A 21,291-nucleotide genomic window follows, 5' to 3' on the forward strand; every position below is an offset into this window, starting at 1 on the left:
CCACTGGGTCTTCCATTCCTGTGGCGGTCTTCATGAGAGCCAGTTTCATCATAGCGCATGATGGTTTTCGTGGCTGCACTTGAAGAAACTTTCAAAATTCTTGACATTTTCCGTATTGACTGACCTTCAAGTCTTAAAGTAATGATGGACTGTTGTTTCTCTTTGCTTATTTGAGCTGTTCTTGCTGTGACTTGGTCTTTTTACTAAATAGGGCTATCTTCTGTATACAACCCCTACCTTGTCACAACACAACTGATTGGCTCAAACACATTAAGAAGGAAAGAAATTCCACAAATTAATTGAAATGCATTCCAGGTGACTAAATCAGGAAGCTGTCATCAAGGCAAAGGGTGGCTACTTTGAATAATTTGTTTAACACTTTTTGGGATACTACATGATTCATATGTGTTATTGCATAGTTTTGATGTATTCACTATTATTCTACAATGTAGAAAATAGTAAAAATGAAGAAAAACCCTTGAATGAGTAGGTGTGTCCAAACTTTTGACTGGTACTGTAAGTATTCACACCCCTTAGATATGACACTCCAAATTGAGCTCAGGTGCATCCACTTTCCTTTGATCATCCTTGAGATGTCACTACAACTTGATTGGAGTCCATCTGTGGCCAATTTATGGTCAGGGGGGTGCCCATGAGCACATTGGCCACTCTGACCGAACTGCAGAGTCCCTTGGCTGAGTTGGGGGAACCTGCTAGAAGGACAACAGTATCTACAGCACTTCACCAATCTCGGTTTTATGGGAGAGTGGCCAGACTGAAGCCACTGCTGAGGAAAAAGGCACATGACAGTACGCCTAGAGTTTGCAAAATGGCACGTGAAAGACTGAGAGCGTAAGGCAAAAGTCTGTGATCTGATGAGACATCAAATGTAACTCTTTGGCCTGAATGCAAAGCTCTATGTCTGGAGTAAACCAGGCACAGCTCATCACCTGTCTAACACCATCCCTACCGTGAAGCATGTTGATGGCAGCATGCTGTGGGGACCCTTTCACACCAGGGACTGGGAGACTGCTGAGGATAGACGGAAAATTCAATGGCACTAATTACAGGCGATTTAATAAATTTTGAATTCAGACTGTAACACAACAAAATGTGGAATAAGCCAAGGGGTATGAATACTTTGTGAAGGCTCTGTAACCATGTGTTATCTTTCAAAAAGTATTTAACAGACTTTTAACAATATTCTTATAAAAGAAGCCCTAACATTTAGCCCATCGGGCTTCCATGGAATCAGCTAAGTGAAGGATTTTGTGACACTGCAGATATTTGGAGCTTTGCAGACTTTGGTCTTAAGCTTACGCACAGCAATGTTCTAAAATATTGGACCATTGGCTTTCATAATTCTCAGCGCAGTTCAAGAAATGTCTCAAACTATCAACTCATTCAAATGAATAGAGGACGTGTCCCGGAGCCGCGCTGCTTGAGAATTGTGGGGAGGTGAGCAGAGGGCTGTGCTTCCCTGTGGATGGTGGTCTCAGAGCCGTGTCGCTACGTCACAACAGGATGCTGGACTATCACATCTCAGCGGCTGTGGACTGTGGTTTAGGCTTTGTAGTTCTCCGTGTCAGTAGGGCCGGGATGATACCAGTATCACTATACTCATTAGAAAGGAAACAAAACACAAAGCGGATTTAACATCTTTAGGAAAACAACCCTAATGTTGGAAACAAACGTCACATTTATTTATTTTCCAAAACTATAGCACACAATAATGTACATACAGCAGGTTTGTAAAGGACCAAAGAATTTTGCTTTGTTTTGCTTCGGTCTTCTTCGTGTTTTAAATGTTTCAATGGAAACACTGGTATTGTTGCAAGTATTGTCACAGCCCTACTCTTCAGTGACCCACTGAGAACAGCTGGTACTAGTGTGTTTTTGCTGATGTTTTATGTTTCTTATTCAATATTAGAAAATTGTAGATGGGAGTTTTGGAGTGCCTTGTCTTCTTCTTTATAACCTATAAAGGTCCAGCTTATTAATGTTTTGCCTCAATATGTTTTTGTTTCTCTAGGAGAATCATGAACAGCAACTACAGCGTCTCCCTGGGTGGCCCCGCCCCCTGGGGCTTCAGACTGCAGGGAGGAAAGGACTTCTGTCTGCCCCTCACTATCTCACGGGTGAGTCTCTCTCTCTCGCTCTTTCTGTCTCACCATTTCTCTCTCACTCTTTCTGCTGTTCTCTCTGATTCTCTTTCGTACACACACACACACACACACACACACACACACACACACACACACACACACACACACACACACACACACACACACACACACACACACACACACACACACACACACACACACACACACACACACACACACACACACACACACACACACACACACACACATGTTCTCTATAGTAATTAAAGGGCCATGCTCATTATGCCATCTGGCTCTATGGTGATTAAAGGGCCATGGTCACTATGACATCTGGATCTATGGTGATTAAAGGGCCGTGCTCACTATGACATTTGGATCTATGGTGATTAAAGGGCCTGTGCTCACTATGACATCTGGATCTAGGGTGATTAAAGGGCCGTGCTCACTATGACATTTGGATCTATGGTGATTAAAGGGCCTGTGCTCACTATGACATCTGGATCTAGGGTGATTAAAGGGCCGTGCTCACTATGACATCTGGATCTATGGTGATTAAAGGGCCGTGCTCACTATGACATCTGGATCTATGGTGATTAAAGGGCCTGTGCTCACTATGACATCTGGATCTAGGGTGATTAAAGTGCCGTGCTCACTATGACATCTGGTTCCATGGTGATTAAAGGGCCATGCTCACTATGACATCTGGATCTATGGTGATTAAAGGGCCATGCTCACTATGACATTTGGATCTATGGTGATTATAGGGCCGTGCTCACTATGACATCTGGATCTATGGTGATTAAAGGGCTGTGCTCACTATGACATCTGGATCTATGGTGATTAAAGGGCCATGGTCACTATGACATCTGGATCTATGGTGATTAAAGGGCCGTGCTCACTATGACATCTGGATCTATGGTGATTAAAGGGCCGTGCTCACTATGACATCTGGATCTATGGTGATTAAAGGGCCGTGCTCACTATGACATCTGGATCTATGGTGATTAAAGGGCCGTGCTCACTATGACATCTGGATCTATGGTGATTAAAGGGCTGTGCTCACTATGTCTTCTGGATCCATGGTGATTAAAGGGCCATGCTCACTATGTCTTCTGGATCCATGGTGATTAAAGGGCCATGCTCACTATGCCATCTGGCTCCATGGTGATTAAAGGGCCTGTGCTCACTTTGCCATCTGGCTCCATGGTGATTAAAGGGCCTGTGCTCACTATGCCATCTGGCTCCATGGTGATTAAAGGGCCTGTGCTCACTTTGCCATCTGGCTCCATGGTGATTAAAGGGCCTGTGCTCACTATGCCATCTGGCTCCATGGTGATTAAAGGGCCTGTGCTCACTTTGCCATCTGGCTCCATGGTGATTAAAGGGCCTGTGCTCACTATGACATCTGGATCTATGGTGATTAAAGGGCCGTGCTCACTATGACATCTGGTTCCATGGTGATTAAAGGGCCGTGCTTACTTTGCCATCTGGCTCCATGGTGATTAAAGGGCCTGTGCTCACTTTGCCATCTGGCTCCATGGTGATTAAAGGGCCTGTGCTCACTATGACATCTGGTTCCATGGTGATTAAAGGGCCATGCTCACTATGACATCTGGATCTATGGTGATTAAAGGGCCATGCTCACTATGACATTTGGATCTATGGTGATTAAAGGGCCGTGCTCACTATGACATCTGGATCTATGGTGATTAAAGGGCCGTGCTCACTATGACATCTGGATCTATGGTGATTAAAGGGCCATGGTCACTATGACATCTGGATTTATGGTGATTAAAGGGCCGTGCTCACTATGACATCTGGATCTATGGTGATTAAAGGGCCGTGCTCACTATGACATCTGGATCTATGGTGATTAAAGGGCTGTGCTCACTATGACATCTGGATCTATGGTGATTAAAGGGCCATGGTCACTATGACATCTGGATCTATGGTGATTAAAGGGCCGTGCTCACTATGACATTTGGATCTATGGTGATTAAAGGGCTGTGCTCACTATGACATCTGGATCTATGGTGATTAAAGGGCCGTGCTCACTTTGCCATCTGGCTCCATGGTGATTAAAGGGCCTGTGCTCACTATGACATCTGGCTCCATGGTGATTAAAGGGCCTGTGCTCACTTTGCCATCTGGCTCCATGGTGATTAAAGGGCCTGTGCTCACTATGACATCTGGATCTATGGTGATTAAAGGGCCGTGCTCACTATGACATCTGGTTCCATGGTGATTAAAGGGCCTGTGCTCACTATGACATCTGGCTCCATGGTGATTAAAGGGCCGTGCTCACTATGACATCTGGATCTATGGTGATTAAAGGGCCATGCTCACTATGACATTTGGAACCATGGTGATTAAAGGGACGTGCTCACTATGACATCTGGATCTATGGTGATTAAAGGGCTGTGCTCACTATGACATCTGGATCTATGGTGATTAAAGGGCCGTGCTCACTATGACATCTGGATCTATGGTGATTAAAGGGCCGTGCTCACTATGACATTTGGATCTATGGTGATTAAAGGGCCGTGCTCACTATGACATCTGGATCTATGGTGATTAAAGGGCTGTGCTCACTATGACATCTGGATCTATGGTGATTAAAGGGCCGTGCTCACTATGACATCTGGATCTATGGTGATTAAAGGGCCGTGCTCACTATGACATTTGGATCTATGGTGATTAAAGGGCCGTGCTCACTATGACATCTGGATCTATGGTGATTAAAGGGCTGTGCTCACTATGACATCTGGATCTATGGTGATTAAAGGGCCATGGTCACTATGACATCTGGATCTATGGTGATTAAAGGGCCGTGCTCACTATGACATTTGGATCTATGGTGATTAAAGGGCCGTGCTCACTATGACATCTGGATCTATGGTGATTAAAGGGCCATGCTCACTATGACATCTGGATCTATGGTGATTAAAGGGCCGTGCTCACTATGACATCTGGATCTATGGTGATTAAAGGGCCGTGCTCACTATGACATTTGGATCTATGGTGATTAAAGGGCCGTGCTCACTATGACATTTGGATCTATGGTGATTAAAGGGCCTGTGCTCACTATGACATCTGGATCTATGGTGATTAAAGGGCCGTGCTCACTATGACATCTGGCTCTATGGTGATTAAAGGGCCTGTGCTCACTATGACATCTGGATCTAGGGTGATTAAAGGGCCATGCTCACTATGACATCTGGATCTATGGTGATTAAAGGGCCGTGCTCACTATGACATCTGGATCTATGGTGATTAAAGGGCCGTGCTCACTATGACATCTGGATCTATGGTGATTAAAGGGCCGTGCTCACTTTGCCATCTGGATCTATGGTGATTAAAGGGCCTGTGCTCACTATGACATCTGGTTCCATGGTGATTAAAGGGCCTGTGCTCACTATGACATCTGGATCTATGGTGATTAAAGGGCCGTGCTCACTATGACATTTGGAACCATGGTGATTAAAGGGCCGTGCTCACTATGACATCTGGATCTATGGTGATTAAAGGGCTGTGCTCACTATGACATCTGGATCTATGGTGATTAAAGGGCCGTGCTCACTATGACATTTGGATCTATGGTGATTAAAGGGCCGTGCTCACTATGACATCTGGATCTATGGTGATTAAAGGGCTGTGCTCACTATGACATCTGGATCTATGGTGATTAAAGGGCCATGGTCACTATGACATCTGGATCTAGGGTGATTAAAGGGCCGTGCTCACTATGACATTTGGATCTATGGTGATTAAAGGGCCTGTGCTCACTATGACATCTGGATCTAGGGTGATTAAAGGGCCGTGCTCACTATGACATTTGGATCTATGGTGATTAAAGGGCCTGTGCTCACTATGACATCTGGATCTAGGGTGATTAAAGGGCCGTGCTCACTATGACATCTGGATCTATGGTGATTAAAGGGCCTGTGCTCACTATGACATCTGGATCTATGGTGATTAAAGGGCCGTGCTCACTATGACATCTGGATCTATGGTGATTAAAGGGCCGTGCTCACTATGACATCTGGTTCCATGGTGATTAAAGGGCCATGCTCACTATGACATCTGGATCTATGGTGATTAAAGGGCCATGCTCACTATGACATTTGGATCTATGGTGATTAAAGGGCCGTGCTCACTATGACATCTGGATCTATGGTGATTAAAGGGCTGTGCTCACTATGACATCTGGATCTATGGTGATTAAAGGGCCATGGTCACTATGACATCTGGATCTATGGTGATTAAAGGGCCGTGCTCACTATGACATCTGGATCTATGGTGATTAAAGGGCCGTGCTCACTATGACATTTGGATCTATGGTGATTAAAGGGCCGTGCTCACTATGACATCTGGATCTATGGTGATTAAAGGGCCGTGCTCACTATGACATCTGGATCTATGGTGATTAAAGGGCCGTGCTCACTATGACATCTGGATCTATGGTGATTAAAGGGCTGTGCTCACTATGTCTTCTGGATCCATGGTGATTAAGGGCCATGCTCACTATGTCTTCTGGATCCATGGTGATTAAAGGGCCATGCTCACTATGCCATCTGGCTCCATGGTGATTAAAGGGCCTGTGCTCACTATGCCATCTGGCTCCATGGTGATTAAAGGGCCTGTGCTCACTATGACATCTGGATCTATGGTGATTAAAGGGCCTGTGCTCACTTTGCCATCTGGTTCCATGGTGATTAAAGGGCCATGCTCACTATGACATCTGGCTCCATGATGGTGATTAAAGGGCCTGTGCTCACTTTGCCATCTGGCTCCATGGTGATTAAAGGGCCTGTGCTCACTATGACATCTGGATCTATGGTGATTAAAGGGCCGTGCTCACTATGACATCTGGTTCCATGGTGATTAAAGGGCCGTGCTTACTTTGCCATCTGGCTCCATGGTGATTAAAGGGCCTGTGCTCACTTTGCCATCTGGCTCCATGGTGATTAAAGGGCCTGTGCTCACTATGACATCTGGTTCCATGGTGATTAAAGGGCCATGCTCACTATGACATTTGGATCTATGGTGATTAAAGGGCCGTGCTCACTATGACATTTGGATCTATGGTGATTAAAGGGCCGTGCTCACTATGACATCTGGATCTATGGTGATTAAAGGGCTGTGCTCACTATGACATCTGGATCTATGGTGATTAAAGGGCCACGGTCACTATGACATCTGGATCTATGGTGATTAAAGGGGCTATGCTCACTATGACATTTGGATCTATGGTGATTAAAGGGCCATGGTCACTATGACATCTGTATCTATGGTGATTAAAGGGCCGTGCTCACTATGACATCTGGATCTATGGTGATTAAAGGGCCGTGCTCACTATGACATCTGGATCTATGGTGATTAAAGGGCCGTGCTCACTTTGCCATCTGGCTCCATGGTGATTAAAGGTCCTGTGCTCACTATGACATCTGGTTCCATGGTGATTAAAGGGCCATGCTCACTATGTCTTCTGGATCCATGGTGATTAAAGGGCCATGCTCACTATGCCATCTGGCTCCATGGTGATTAAAGGGCCTGTGCTCACTTTGCCATCTGGCTCCATGGTGATTAAAGGGCCTGTGCTCACTATGCCATCTGGCTCCATGGTGATTAAAGGGCCTGTGCTCACTATGACATCTGGTTCCATGGTGATTAAAGGGCCTATGCTCACTATGACATCTGGATCTATGGTGATTAAAGGGCCATGCTCACTATGACATTTGGATCTATGGTGATTAAAGGGCCGTGCTCACTATGACATCTGGATCTATGGTGATTAAAGGGCCATGGTCACTATGACATCTGGATCTATGGTGATTAAAGGGCCGTGCTCACTATGACATTTGGATCTATGGTGATTAAAGGGCCGTGCTCACTATGACATCTGGATCTATGGTGATTAAAGGGCTGTGCTCACTATGACATCTGGATCTATGGTGATTAAAGGGCTGTGCTCACTATGACATCTGGATCTATGGTGATTAAAGGGCCTGTGCTCACTATGACATCTGGATCTATAGTGATTAAAGGGCCTGTGCTCACTATGCCATCTGGTTCCATGGTGATTAAAGGGCCTGTGCTCACTTTGCCATCTGGATCTATGGTGATTAAAGGGCCTGTGCTCACTATGACATCTGGATCTATGGTGATTAAAGGGCCGTGCTCACTATGACATCTGGTTCCATGGTGATTAAAGGGCCTGTGCTCACTATGACATCTGGATCTATGGTGATTAAAGGGCCGTGCTCACTATGACATCTGGTTCCATGGTGATTAAAGGGCCATGCTCACTATGACATCTGGATCTATGGTGATTAAAGGGCCATGCTCACTATGACATTTGGATCTATGGTGATTAAAGGGCCGTGCTCACTATGACATCTGGATCTATGGTGATTAAAGGGCCATGGTCACTATGACATCTGGATCTATGGTGATTAAAGGGCCGTGCTCACTATGACATCTGGATCTATGGTGATTAAAGGGCCGTGCTCACTATGACATCTGGATCTATGGTGATTAAAGGGCCGTGCTCACTATGACATCTGGTTCCATGGTGATTAAAGGGCCTGTGCTCACTTTGCCATCTGGCTCCATGGTGATTAAAGGGCCTGTGCTCACTTTGCCATTTGGCTCCATGGTGATTAAAGGGCCGTGCTCACTATGACATCTGGATCTATGGTGATAAAAGGGCCATGGTCACTATGACATCTGGATCTATGGTGATTAAATGGCTGTGCTCACTATGACATCTGGATCTATGGTGATTAAAGGGCCGTGCTTACTTTGCCATCTGGCTCCATGGTGATTAAAGGGCCTGTGCTCACTTTGCCATTTGGCTCCATGGTGATTAAAGGGCCGTGCTCACTATGACATCTGGATCTATGGTGATTAAAGGGCCATGGTCACTATGACATCTGGATCTATGGTGATTAAAGGGCCTGTGCTCACTATGACATCTGGATCTATGGTGATTAAAGGGCCTGTGCTCACTATGACATCTGGATCTATGGTGATTAAAGGGCCTGTGCTCACTATGCCATCTGGTTCCATGGTGATTAAAGGGCCTGTGCTCACTTTGCCATCTGGATCTATGGTGATTAAAGGGCCTGTGCTCACTATGACATCTGGTTCCATGGTGATTAAAGGGCCTGTGCTCACTATGACATCTGGTTCCATGGTGATTAAAGGGCCTGTGCTCACTTTGCCATCTGGTTCCATGGTGATTAAAGGGCCTGTGCTCACTATGACATCTGGTTCCATGGTGATTAAAGGGCCTGTGCTCACTTTGCCATCTGGCTCCATGGTGATTAAAGGGCCTGTGCTATATATTCAGTATGACACTTACTGCTGCTTTCAACCACACAACCTTTCCTTTGGCAGCTTTTACCACAAAGTCCCCTTTGACTGCTCATGGCCTCTGCCAATCAGCCTCTGACTCTATCTTTGTGCTTCTCATGCCATTTTATCTGACATATCTAAATAACAATCACAGTATTAACTATCCCCAGAAATGTCCAGAAACTCTGTGAAGACTACAAAGACTACAAAAGTGTAGGCTTTGCTCTTCAGTCTGATGACTCTTTACACTGGGTCTCCAGTCCACATGTCTCTGGCTCTGGGTTTGTACTCAGTTGGGCGTTCCTCCCAGTCCCAGAGCACTAGATGAACCTGTCTGTCTACGGAGGCCAGGACAGAAACTCCTGCAGTTCTTTAATATTTTGTCTGGGTCATGGGTCTCTGGCCTGGGTCTTGTCTGGGTCTGGGCTGGGATAGGAGAGAAGCAGGAGTGCTGCCAGGCCTGCTGTGTGAAGAAGGACTCTGCTACTGCTAGTGATGAATGGTTGTGAACTGCTGCTCTGCTGCATCACCGTAGTTATACACTGTTTGGGATTCTCTCCATAATGCTGTTTGTGTTGTTGCTGTGAGAAAGAGGAGATTCTCTCCAACACTGATTGTGAATTGATAGTGACTATGCAGCTCTGCAGTGTATGACCCACAATTATCCATTTATCCTTTGTCAATAGCACAGCAGTATTATGATGTCTTGTACAGTATTTTAGCCAGTATTTGCTCAGTACTATGCCCCTCAGACGTGTTACCCATGTGGATGTTTGAGACAGTTTGCTTTGGCTGTAGCTCCATGTTGGTTTTGGAGATTGCTCTGGAGAGTTTCCTTGGAAGGAATCCTAAAACAAAAGATATGAACTATGAAGATAAATGTGGTCGTATTCATGCTTGTATCGGTTCATTAAGTTTAATGTTGCTGACATATCTGGACATGTAACTGCCACAACTAAATATGAACATAACTTTTGAAATGCAATATTCTGTTTTCAGACAGTTGAATTAGGTCTATAAGGATAAATAACAAGCCCCCACAATATCCCTGTAATTACAGTAAGACACACAGATTAGTAAAGGGATTATATCTGAGCCACAAAATACATTGTTTATGGAATCTTCAGTGCTTGAGAGCTTTAAATATCTACTTCAGCAGACATAGGAATAAATCAGGTGGGAAGAAATCCTCTGAGAATGTGTCTGCAAATCCAAAATGTCAGCTTTGAGTTTAGTGGTTTGGCAGCATTGGGTTTGTCTAACTTTGGGCATTGTCCAACTCTCTCAGAATGCTTCTTTGTGAAAACCAAAGTCTGCCTAAGTATGAACTGAGCAATATGATTATCCACTTCACAGACAATTCCATAAATGTACATAAAATGAAGTTATATGCCCGTAGTGAATGTCTGGCTGGGTCTAATGGGCATTCATTTCTCAATTGTGATATTGCTCTAGACTTCTTAAAGGGTATGCCAAGTCCATAAAGGTTTTGAAATACAGTACATATGATTTACTCCCTCTGAGAAGCACATTGTGAGAGAGAAGCGTTTGTTTTGTGAGTAATACAGTACTCTACTGAATGTTTTATTTTATCTTTATTAAACTAGGCAAGTCAGTTAAGAACAGATTCTTATTTTAAAATGAAGGCTTACCCCGGCCAAACCCTCCCCTAATTCAGACGACGCTGGGCCAATTTTGCGCCACCCTATTGTGCTCCCGATCACAGCCGGTTGTGATACAGCGCAGGATCGAACCAGGGTCTGTAGTGACACACCTAGCACTGAGATGCAGGGCCTTAGACCACTGTGCCACTCGGGATGTTCACATCTGGAGGAATTTTTGCTCATGGAATACATGCAGTGGGGATAAACAGAGCCATTGTAGAGAATTAAAGAGACTATAATCACTGGGTGGTGGTGGTGGTGGCCTGGCCGCCCAGACAGAGATACCCACAGTATCACTCTGTGTCTGTAAAAGGCTTTGTTTTCACCCATGTTCTAACCACACGAACACACATCCACAGCCACTCGCCCTGTAGCTGTGTTCAGCTGGCTGGGGTCCTTTTAAGGGAGTCAGCTTCAATAGGCCCAGTGGAAACAGTCTGTACTGGTCTGATCTCTCCATATGCCCACGGCACATGTCAAGAGATAACATGAGGACAGGGAGGGAAAACATGACTCTATACCCACCCAGGGCGTACTCAACAACATAACCCTGCCCTGCCTCTGCCCCAACCCACACACACAATGATACAGAAACACATGCAAAGCACATGTATTTTCCCTTTTCCCGCATTTGTACTGTAATGTAGAGGCCTTCACAGTGGATTGCAAATCAGAGGAAGATTTTCAAAAAGTAAGTGATTATTTAATCGCTATTTGTGATTTTATGAAGCCTGTGCTGATTGAAAAATATGTTGATGTGGGGTGCCATCCTCAAACAATCGCATGGCATGCTTTCGCTGTAAAGCCTATTGTAAATCGGACAATGCCGTTAGATTAACAACAATTTAAGCCTGTTACTCCTACCCCCTACTTTTTCGAACATTCTGTTAAAAATCGCGCAACATTTCAGCGCCCTACTGCTCATGCCAGGAATATAGTATATGCATATGATTAGTATGTGTGGATAGAAAAAACTCAGACGTTTATAAAACTGGTTAAATCACGGCTGTGACTATAACAGAACGTGCGTTTCATCAAAAAGCGCAGGAAAATCTGATCACTGAAAATGGAAATATATATCCATCCGCCACTTCAACCCATTGATAAAGGCGAACCACAATAAATGGGGCTGAGGTTGCAATACCTACAGCTTCCACACGATGTCAACAGTCTTGTCATTTGCCTAGGCTTTGTTTCTTGGTCAAACGAAGAAGAGACAAGCCATTTCTTCAGGTCTCCGACCGGATATTTTGGTTGAGATTTACCTGGACATTATTTCCAGACGGACAGCTAAAGAATATACATCGCCTCGTGATCAATTTGATTGCTTATTAACGTGTACTAATACCTAAAGTTGCATTACAAAAGTATTTCGAAGTGTTTTGTGAAAGTTTATCGTCGACTTTTTTAATTTAAAAAAATGACGTTACGTTATAAGACGCTATTTTTTTTGTTTATCACACAGTCTTCATAGATCGATATCTAGGCTATATATGGACCGATTTAATCGAAAAAAAAAAGACCCAATAGTGATTATGGGACATCTAGGAGTGCCAACAAAGAAGATGGTCAAAGGTAATGAATGTTTTATATTTTATTTGTGCGGTTTGTGTAGCGACGACTATGCTAATTATTTTGTTTACGTCCCCTGCGGGTCTTTTGGGGTGTTACATGCTATCAGATAATAGCTTCTCATGCTTTCACCGAAAAGCATTTTAAAAATCTGACTTGTTGCCTGGATTCACAACGAGTGTAGCTTTAATTCAATACCCTGCATGTGTATTTTAATGAACGTTTGAGTTTTAACTAGTACTATTAGCATTTGCATTTCCAGATGTCTAGATGGGACGCCTGCGTGTCAGGTAGGAGCAAGAGGTTAACCGATAAGACACTTGTATGTACCTTGATGTTTAATATCCATCATTTTTACGATTATTTATTTGAATTGCGCGCCCTCCAATTTCACCGGAAATTGGAGACGGGTGTCCCGCTGACGGGGCGCCTAGCCCTAAGAAGAGCTTGGATAGGTTCAAATCAAATCAAATTGTATTAGTCACATACACATATTTAGCAGACGTTATTGTGGAATATGTCCTGTCGATGTGGATAGGGTCGTGCTCCCTATGCTATTTTCTGAAGTCCACGATCAGCGCCTTTGTTTTGTTGACGTTGAGGGAGAGGTTATTTTCCTGGCACCATACCGCCAGGGCCCTCACCTTCTGCCTGTAGGCTGTCTCGTCATTGTTGGTAATAAGGCCTACTATGTTTGTGTCGTCTGCAAACTTGATGATTGAGTTGGAGGCGTGCGTGGCCATGCAGTCATGTGTGAACAGGGAGTACAGGAGGGTGCTGAGCACGCACCCTTGTGGGGACCCTGTGTTGGGGATTAGCGAAGTGGAGATGTTGTTTCCTACCTTCACCACCTGGGGGCAGCCCATCAGGAAGTCCAGGACCCAGTTGCACAGGGCGGGGTTCAGACCCATGGACCCGGGCTTAATGAGGTTGGAGGATGTCCTCTGGAAGTTATCATAATTACTGTGTAAGTCTTTGGAAAGGGGTGAGACCGTGAGCCTAGGTTCTGTATTGAAGTACCCAGAGGAGGGAGAGACGGCTTCTGTGAGTGTGAACGAGTGACACGGGAAAAGGTGGGAGAGACGAGAGACAGCAACCAACCAAGCCGACTTGCACTATAGTAGACTAATAGCTGCTATAGCAAGGTTATTTATCATCCAATATGATTATGTGGTACCTGTCTTGACTGCATCAAGTCAAGAGATGCTAGTTAAGCTAGCTAGCTCGCTAGGCTAATTGAGGCTGCATGTGCTCTCTCGACCTACACAGTTACAAACAACACCAACTCCATTCAGAATATAAAGTAGCAGCCTACCTGTTGGCTCTTGGTCGTTGTAGCCTATCCTTCTCTTTTAACTTGTAATTTCAATTTCATCTTCAATTGATTAGATATCTCCTAACTTTTGCCTCACACGGAGGCTCTATGACTGTAGCCTATTGCCGCTTTGATGACTTATGATTGGCCAACAACAATCGGTTCTCGAGATTTCGGATACAGGTGGATCTGTGAAGACCTCTACTGTAGTGTATATCTACACTACAAGTACACACCGTAGGTCATGCTTCTTCCTTTTCAGAATGACATTGTTTTCTGACTCTTTTTTAATGGGCACTAGATACAGACTATCTTTACTTAGATGCTATGAACTGCCTGAAGTCTTTAAAAGGCAGCAGGGCGGTCAGTCTCGGTCCCAAATCGCAGATGGCCTGTCCAATTGAGAGGCCGACTGTCTGAGAGGTGTCCTTGATGGGCCCTAAGCAGGACCTGAGAGAGTCTGCTCTCCTTCTCTCCTGGGGTATTTATAGGCTTATAAACGTTTACTGAGGGCTGTTCTTAGGGCCTGTGTGGACCCCTGATCATGTTGCCCAGTTTAGCCTGCAGGAGGCACACAGCGTTGTGACGTGTCTAACAGAATGTCCATGACACACTGAGTACTAGCTAGCTGCTCAGCTGGCCCTAGTCATTTTAAGTGGTCCGGCGGGTGGTTGCGGTGCTTCATGTGAAGTAGCTCAGTGCCCTGGACCAGGTCTCCCTACCCTGTGCCCTGTATCGTCCAGGCAAGTCCAGGGACATGTTGAAGGACATGGTCAGTCACTCAGGTCAGTGACCCACCACCTGGGAGATAATGGATCTTCCTATCAGTGGAAGAGAGAGAGAGAGAATTAGTGAGAGGGATTGTTATTGCAATCTCTCAGCATTAGAAAGAGAGGGAGGGATGGTTAGGGCAATAGAGGGAGAAACCTGGAGGTGGATGTGATGGACAGACTCTCAGCATTAGAAAGAGAGGGAGGGATGGGGAGGGAAAGAGGTGGATGTGATGGACAGAAACCTAGAAAGAGAGGGAGGTGGACCTGTGATGGACAGACAGACAGACAGACAGACACTACTCTGGAGGTGGATGTGACAGACAGACTGACACTACTCTGGAGGTGGATGTGATTGACAGACAGACAGACAGACAGACAGACACTACTCTGGAGGTGGATGTGACAGACAGACTGACACTACTCTGGAGGTGGATGACGGACAGACAGACAGACAGACAGACAGACAGACAGACAGACAGACAGACAGACAGACAGACAGACAGACAGACAGACCAGACTCTGGAGGTGGATGTGACAGAGAGACTGACACGACTCTAGATGTGGATGTGACGGACAGACAGACAGACAGACAGACAGACAGACAGACACTACTCTGGAGGTGGATGTAACAGAGAGACTGACACGACTCTAGAGGTGGATGTGATGGACAGACTCTCAGCATTAGAAAGAGAGGGAGGGATGGTTAGGGCAATAGAGGGAGAAACCTGGAGGTGGATGTGATGGACAGACAGACAGACAGACAGACAGACAGACAGACAGACAGACAGACAGACAGACAGACAGACAGACAGACAGACAGACAGACAGACAGACAGACAGACACTACTCTGGAGGTGGATCAGACAGACAGACAGACACTACTCTGGAGGTGGATGTGACAGACAGACTGACAGACAGACAGACAGACAGACAGACAGACAGACAGACAGACAGACAGACTGACAGACAGACAGACACTACTCTGGCTCAGTGTGAAAGAAAAAGTGAGAGTAGCAGGGGTGGGCCCTGACAGTAATGGTCTGGCTGAAAGTTTAATGGGGGCGTAGATTGGCATATGATATCACACCTCTGAAATATATTTTTCTATAAAAAATGGGTCCGATGTGTGACATTGGGATCAACATTTCAAAATGTTTTGAAACAAAAATGTAGTTCCACGTGTACTTAAAGGAATGAACGTGAAAATATGCAAATTGGCCCATAACTCCAGCTATACAACAACATAGGTCTAGGAATATACATCCTTAAAGCAGGATTCATACAGACGTTGGCAAGTCAAATTCAATAACTTTCAGGGACTTTTTCAAACACTTCATTGTCATTTTCAAGGACCTCAATGTTATACAATTGTATAATTTATATAATTGTACATATAGGGCCTAATGGGGCGGCAGGGTAGCCTAGTGGTTAGAGCGTTGGACTAGTAACCGAAAGGTTGCAAGTTCAAATCCCTGAGCGGACAAGTTACAAATCTGTCACTCTACCCCTGAACAGGCAGTTAACCCACTGTTCCTAGGCTGTCATTGAAAATAAGAATTTGTTCTTAACTGACTTGCCTAGTAAAATAAAGGTAAAATATATATATATTTGGCCTTGAGAATGCATTGATATTCACATTATTTTTAAATTCTAAAATATGTGAGAGTAATGTGGACATTGCCAGCATGCATGCCGATTTTTCTGTATCCTATATGGCCGACACAGGCACACACAATAATAAAGCCTATGTCCATGAATAGCGGTAGCGTTAATCTCACCATCACCATTTGAATCTCACCAAAAACAGCAACCAAAATCCTGGTTATTTTTGTAATTGAATGATTTGTATGGAAAGCAAAGTTGAAGCCAACATTAGATGTTGTTGTACTCATAATAACCGCATGTGGTTTTACTGCAACAGAGTAGAGCAACAACCTTCAATTGAAGCAGCAAGAAACGAAAGTGGCCACATCTCTCACAAAATCTGATAAGAAAGAAATCACTAATACTTATAAGGGAGCATGAGACCTTATAAATCAGCTACAATAATTACAAGGAATTTCCAAGCACCTAATTGAAGAAAGGTAGGCCTGTTCCAGTACTTGAATTTCTGAGCACCAAATTCAAGTTCAAGTAGGCTACTTCAAGCCCCTTATATTGTTTAGAATTGCAGGTGTAACATGGAAAACAAAATGTATTTGTCATGTTATTTCATTATCAGATCATGTCGTCAATAAGCCCACTAGGCTACGTAATGTGTTGTCATGATATCCAGAATAATGAATAGGAATAGCGGTGGGTGTAGACTCAGTGTATAATCAGAGGCACAAAAACAAATGAAAACATCAACTCATTACCTTGATGTTTTCTCTGTTCATCTAACAAGACCTGTAAATCAAGCCGACAACAACAGATGATAAACATCAGTATTCGCTGGGGATATTAGATCTAACGTGGATCCAGGTCCAACTGTCTTCACCGGCATAACAAATGAAACACCAAAACATTCTGGACATTCCTCGTGAACAACTTTTTTCCAGCAAGGAAAATTCCTTCCTGGATCAAGTGATGAAAATACCACGGTGCAATTAAACAGCTCGACACCAAATGCTCATCCAGTATTATACATCATTATTTTAGAACCACTTTAATGACAGTATCAACTTAGGTTTTAATTGTCAAGGGAAGGTGATTCTTTCAGTTAGTGCATTTGATTTTGAAATCACTTAGATTATTTTGGGATTTGTGTGCCCATGAAAACAGTTTTCACTCCACATAAGGAGATACAAAATGTTACATAGTTACACTGCATTTCTGAGATCTATACAAAACACTGTCTCGCAGCTAGTAACACGACTCAGGATAAGACACAGATGCAGACACAGGAGGCAGACTAGTTAGATATTACAAAACAGGGGGCAGGCAAATGTCAGGTCAAAGGTAGGCAGAGGTCAGTAATCCAAGGCAGTGTCAATCAGGGACAGAACGGCAGGCAGAGTCAGGACAGGAAGAATGGTCAGAACCAGGAAGACTAGAAAACAGAAATTAAAGCTACTGGAAACCAGGAACACACGCTGGTAAGACTTGACAAGACAAACTGGACAGACAAACAGAACACACAGGTATAAGTACACAGGGGATAATGGGGGAAATGAGAGACTCCTGGTGGGGGGTGGAGACAAGCACAAGTCAAGTGAAACAGATCAGGGTGTGACAGCTAGATCCAGGATTCTTACAGGGTTCAAGATCAATGTCTAAATTACCTGATTAATGCTTAATATATGATAAAATGACAACTTATACTTCCATAATGCAAGGACATAAAATGTATGTTTTATCTCAGAAGATTTTTGACCAATCCGTCAAGACACCAACCATAAGAAAGAGTTAAACACGTGAATGTTATTGAATATATGTCCCCCTTATATCTTCATGGAATGACATGAAAGAAAGTATTATCAATGACTTGTCAACATCTGGAACAAGTTGTCCAGTGTAGGAACTCCTCAGTGGTACCCGCGTTTATAGAAAGACCCTTATATATTCTGTGTGTATGAAACAATAGGTTTTTAACAACCATCCATTTGAAAATAAGTATTTTTGAATTATGCTGCATCTCTAGTATGTAATCTCCCAGAGACTCCTAGAGAAACAACATTTCATTTCAATCTTTGCATGTGGACATAGAAGAATGCTACTGTCTGAATAAATACAAAACAGACTCCTTCCTTACTCCATTAACCACAATCGACTTGGCAGTTAAAAGTTAGGAGACGATAAGAAGTAACTCATTTTCTTTTGTTACCTGGCTTACACACTAGAACTAGATATTTCATGTGTTCTTAGTGAAAACAATGGCTAATTTACTCTTTAAAATCGTGAAGCTAGAACATGTTGTCTCCGACAGTAAAAATAAAGTAAGCCTCTGGAACACGACAGCACTCATAATGTTTCAGTGTCAAAACCAATGTTACAGAGCCGTGAACGGCAATAAAACCACCAAGTTCAGCCACTGTGAAATATGTATTTTTAGTTATTCTGTGGGTTATTGTTATGTGTTATCTGGTAACTTTTCCACAGTGTATTTCATGTGAGCGTCATTACCTGAATGAAAAGGCTTGTATTAAGTCACTGGTGGTCAGAACTAACACCACAGGATCGGTGAGCAAAGCCACAAGCTTTGGGCGGCAGGTAGCCTAGCGGTAAGAGCATTGGGCCAGTAACCGAAATGGCTTTGCTCCGAATATCCGAGTGGACAGGGTCAAAAGCTGTTTATGTGCCCTTGAGCAAGGCACTTAACCCTAATTTTCTCCAGAGGCACCACTTTACTATGGCTGACCCTGTAAAACCACACATTTCACTGCACCTATCCGGTATATGTGACCATTTAAAAAACTGCCCTGTCATTTTTCCATCGTGACCAGTGTACACTTCATTGGTCATTCCTGGGATATATTTCCACCATCACATGATCAGAGACACATGATGGCATCAATGTGTCATGTTTCCAGGCCTGCCTCCAGACATGAGGACCAGGAGGAATGGGCCCTGGTCTGTATGTGCTGGTCCACACTCAGCCCACTGACTGGAAATGTCATTTTGACAAAGAGCAGCGACAGGGGCCAACATACGCAGCTTGAAACTTCTACCGTTTCTTTTGGAGCGCTGGTGTGAAGTTGATACATCCATGTTTCAAAATATGTACGAGGTAGGGGGACAGCGTTCCCTTTGTCCCACAGATGAAGATGAGGTTTTACTCTAAAAGTGGTATGTATTAGGGAAAGAAAAGGCTTGATGATGATTGGTTTAGCTGTCTTGGTATCGTCTTCTGTTGGCCCTCTTTCTTGAAAGCAAAGGAAAAACTCTGAATGTTTAATCCAACATACCAAGGTTTACTCTTCTATTTCACCAGATGTTGGGACAGACATGTTGAAGTGAGAGGGATTCAGTGTTTCCTCTTTAGTCACTTAGCCCTGCCGCTACAAAATTGTTGCCTAGAAGCACTTTTAAAAGGATAGTGTGAGATTTTTGCAATTAAGCCGATGCATAGCGTTTTTATTTCTCTGCAACCAGTCAAACTAAAAATGGCATCCATGAGTTCATCTGACTGTGGGTAAGTAGAAAAATGGCTTAATTGACCAAATCTCGCACTCTCCTTTTAAGATCTGAGTGACAAATTACAACGTACACTACATAGCCAAAAGTATGTTAACAACTGCTCGTCGAACATCTCATTCCAAAATCATGGGCATTAATATGGAGTTGGTTCCCCCTCTGCTCCTATAACAGCCTCCACTCTTCTGGGAAGGCTTTCTACTAGATGTTGGAACATTGCTGCGGGGACTTACTTCCATTCAGTCACAAGAGCATTAGTGAGGTCGGGCACTGATACTGGGCTATTAGGCCTATTCGATAGGGTTGAGGTCAGAGTTCTGTGCAGGCTTGTAAAGTTCTTCCACACCGTTCTCGACAAACCATTTCTGTATGTACCTTGCTTTGTGCATGGGGCATTGTCATGCTGAAACAGGAAAGGGACTTCCCCAAACTGTTGCCACAAAGTTTGGATCACAGAGTTGTCTAGAATGCCATTGTATGCTGTAGTGTTAATATTTCCCTTTACTGGACCTAAGGGGCCTAGTCCGAACCATGAAAAACAGCCCAGACCATTATTCCCCCTCCACCAAACTTTACAGTTGACACGCATTGGGGCAGGCACGTGTAGCATTCTCCTGGCATCCGCCGAAACCAGATTGGTCTGTCGGACTTCCAGATGGGGAATCGTGATTCATCACTCCAGAGAACGCGTTTCCACAGCTCCAGAATACAAAGGCGGCGAGCTTTACACCACTCCAGCCGGCACTTGGCATTGCACATGGTTATCTTAGGCTGGTGTTTGGCCGCTCGACCATGCACACCCATTTAATGAAGCTCCCAACGAACAATTATTGTGCTGATATTGCTTCCAGAGGCAGTTTGGAACTCAGTAGTGAGTGTTGCTACCGAGGGCAGATTATTTTTATGCTCTACACCCTTCAGCACTCCGCTCCCGCTCTGTGAGCTTGTGTGGCCTACCACTTCGCGGGTGAGCATTCTTGCATAATCAATGCTTGGAGTTTGTCAGAATTTGTGGGGTTTTGTTTGTCCACCTGCCTCTTGAGGATTGACCACAAGTTCTCAATGGGATTAAGGCAAGGTGCTCCATCATGCTGGAAAAGGCATTGTTTGTCACCAAACTGTTCCTGGATGGTTGGGAGAAATTGCTCTCGGAGGATGTGTTGGTATCATTCTTTATCCATGGCTGTGTTCTTAGGCAAAATTGTGAGTGAGCCCACTCCCTTGGCTGAGAAGCAACCCCACACATGAATGGTCTCAGGATTTACTGTTGGCATGACACAGGACTGATGGTAGCGTTCACCTTGTCTTCTCCGGACAAGCTTTTTTCCGGATGCCCCAAACAATCGGAAAGGGGATTCATCAGAGAT

At 44.3% G+C, this 21,291-nt stretch overlaps 1 protein-coding gene across 7 annotated transcripts in view; it reads left to right on the forward strand.

The window, feature by feature from the left end:
• Positions 1-2,033: 2,033 nt before the first annotated feature.
• The window catches only part of LOC118372144 (PDZ and LIM domain protein 5-like), a 126,826-nt gene continuing 107,568 nt past the window's right edge, over positions 2,034-21,291 (forward strand). For 6 of the 7 annotated variants that reach the window (XM_052458132.1, XM_052458133.1, XM_052458134.1 and 3 more), the window contains exon 1: positions 2,037-2,138. In XM_052458132.1, the coding sequence (XP_052314092.1) occupies positions 2,040-2,138 (99 nt within the window). In that variant the 5' untranslated portion in view covers positions 2,037-2,039. Of the gene's footprint in view, positions 2,139-21,291 lie in introns of all 7 variants that reach the window. The other variant, XM_052458131.1, reaches the window with a different exon arrangement.

This window comes from Oncorhynchus keta, chromosome 12 (assembly GCF_023373465.1).
Source record: "Oncorhynchus keta strain PuntledgeMale-10-30-2019 chromosome 12, Oket_V2, whole genome shotgun sequence".
Taxonomy (NCBI): domain Eukaryota; kingdom Metazoa; phylum Chordata; class Actinopteri; order Salmoniformes; family Salmonidae; genus Oncorhynchus; species Oncorhynchus keta.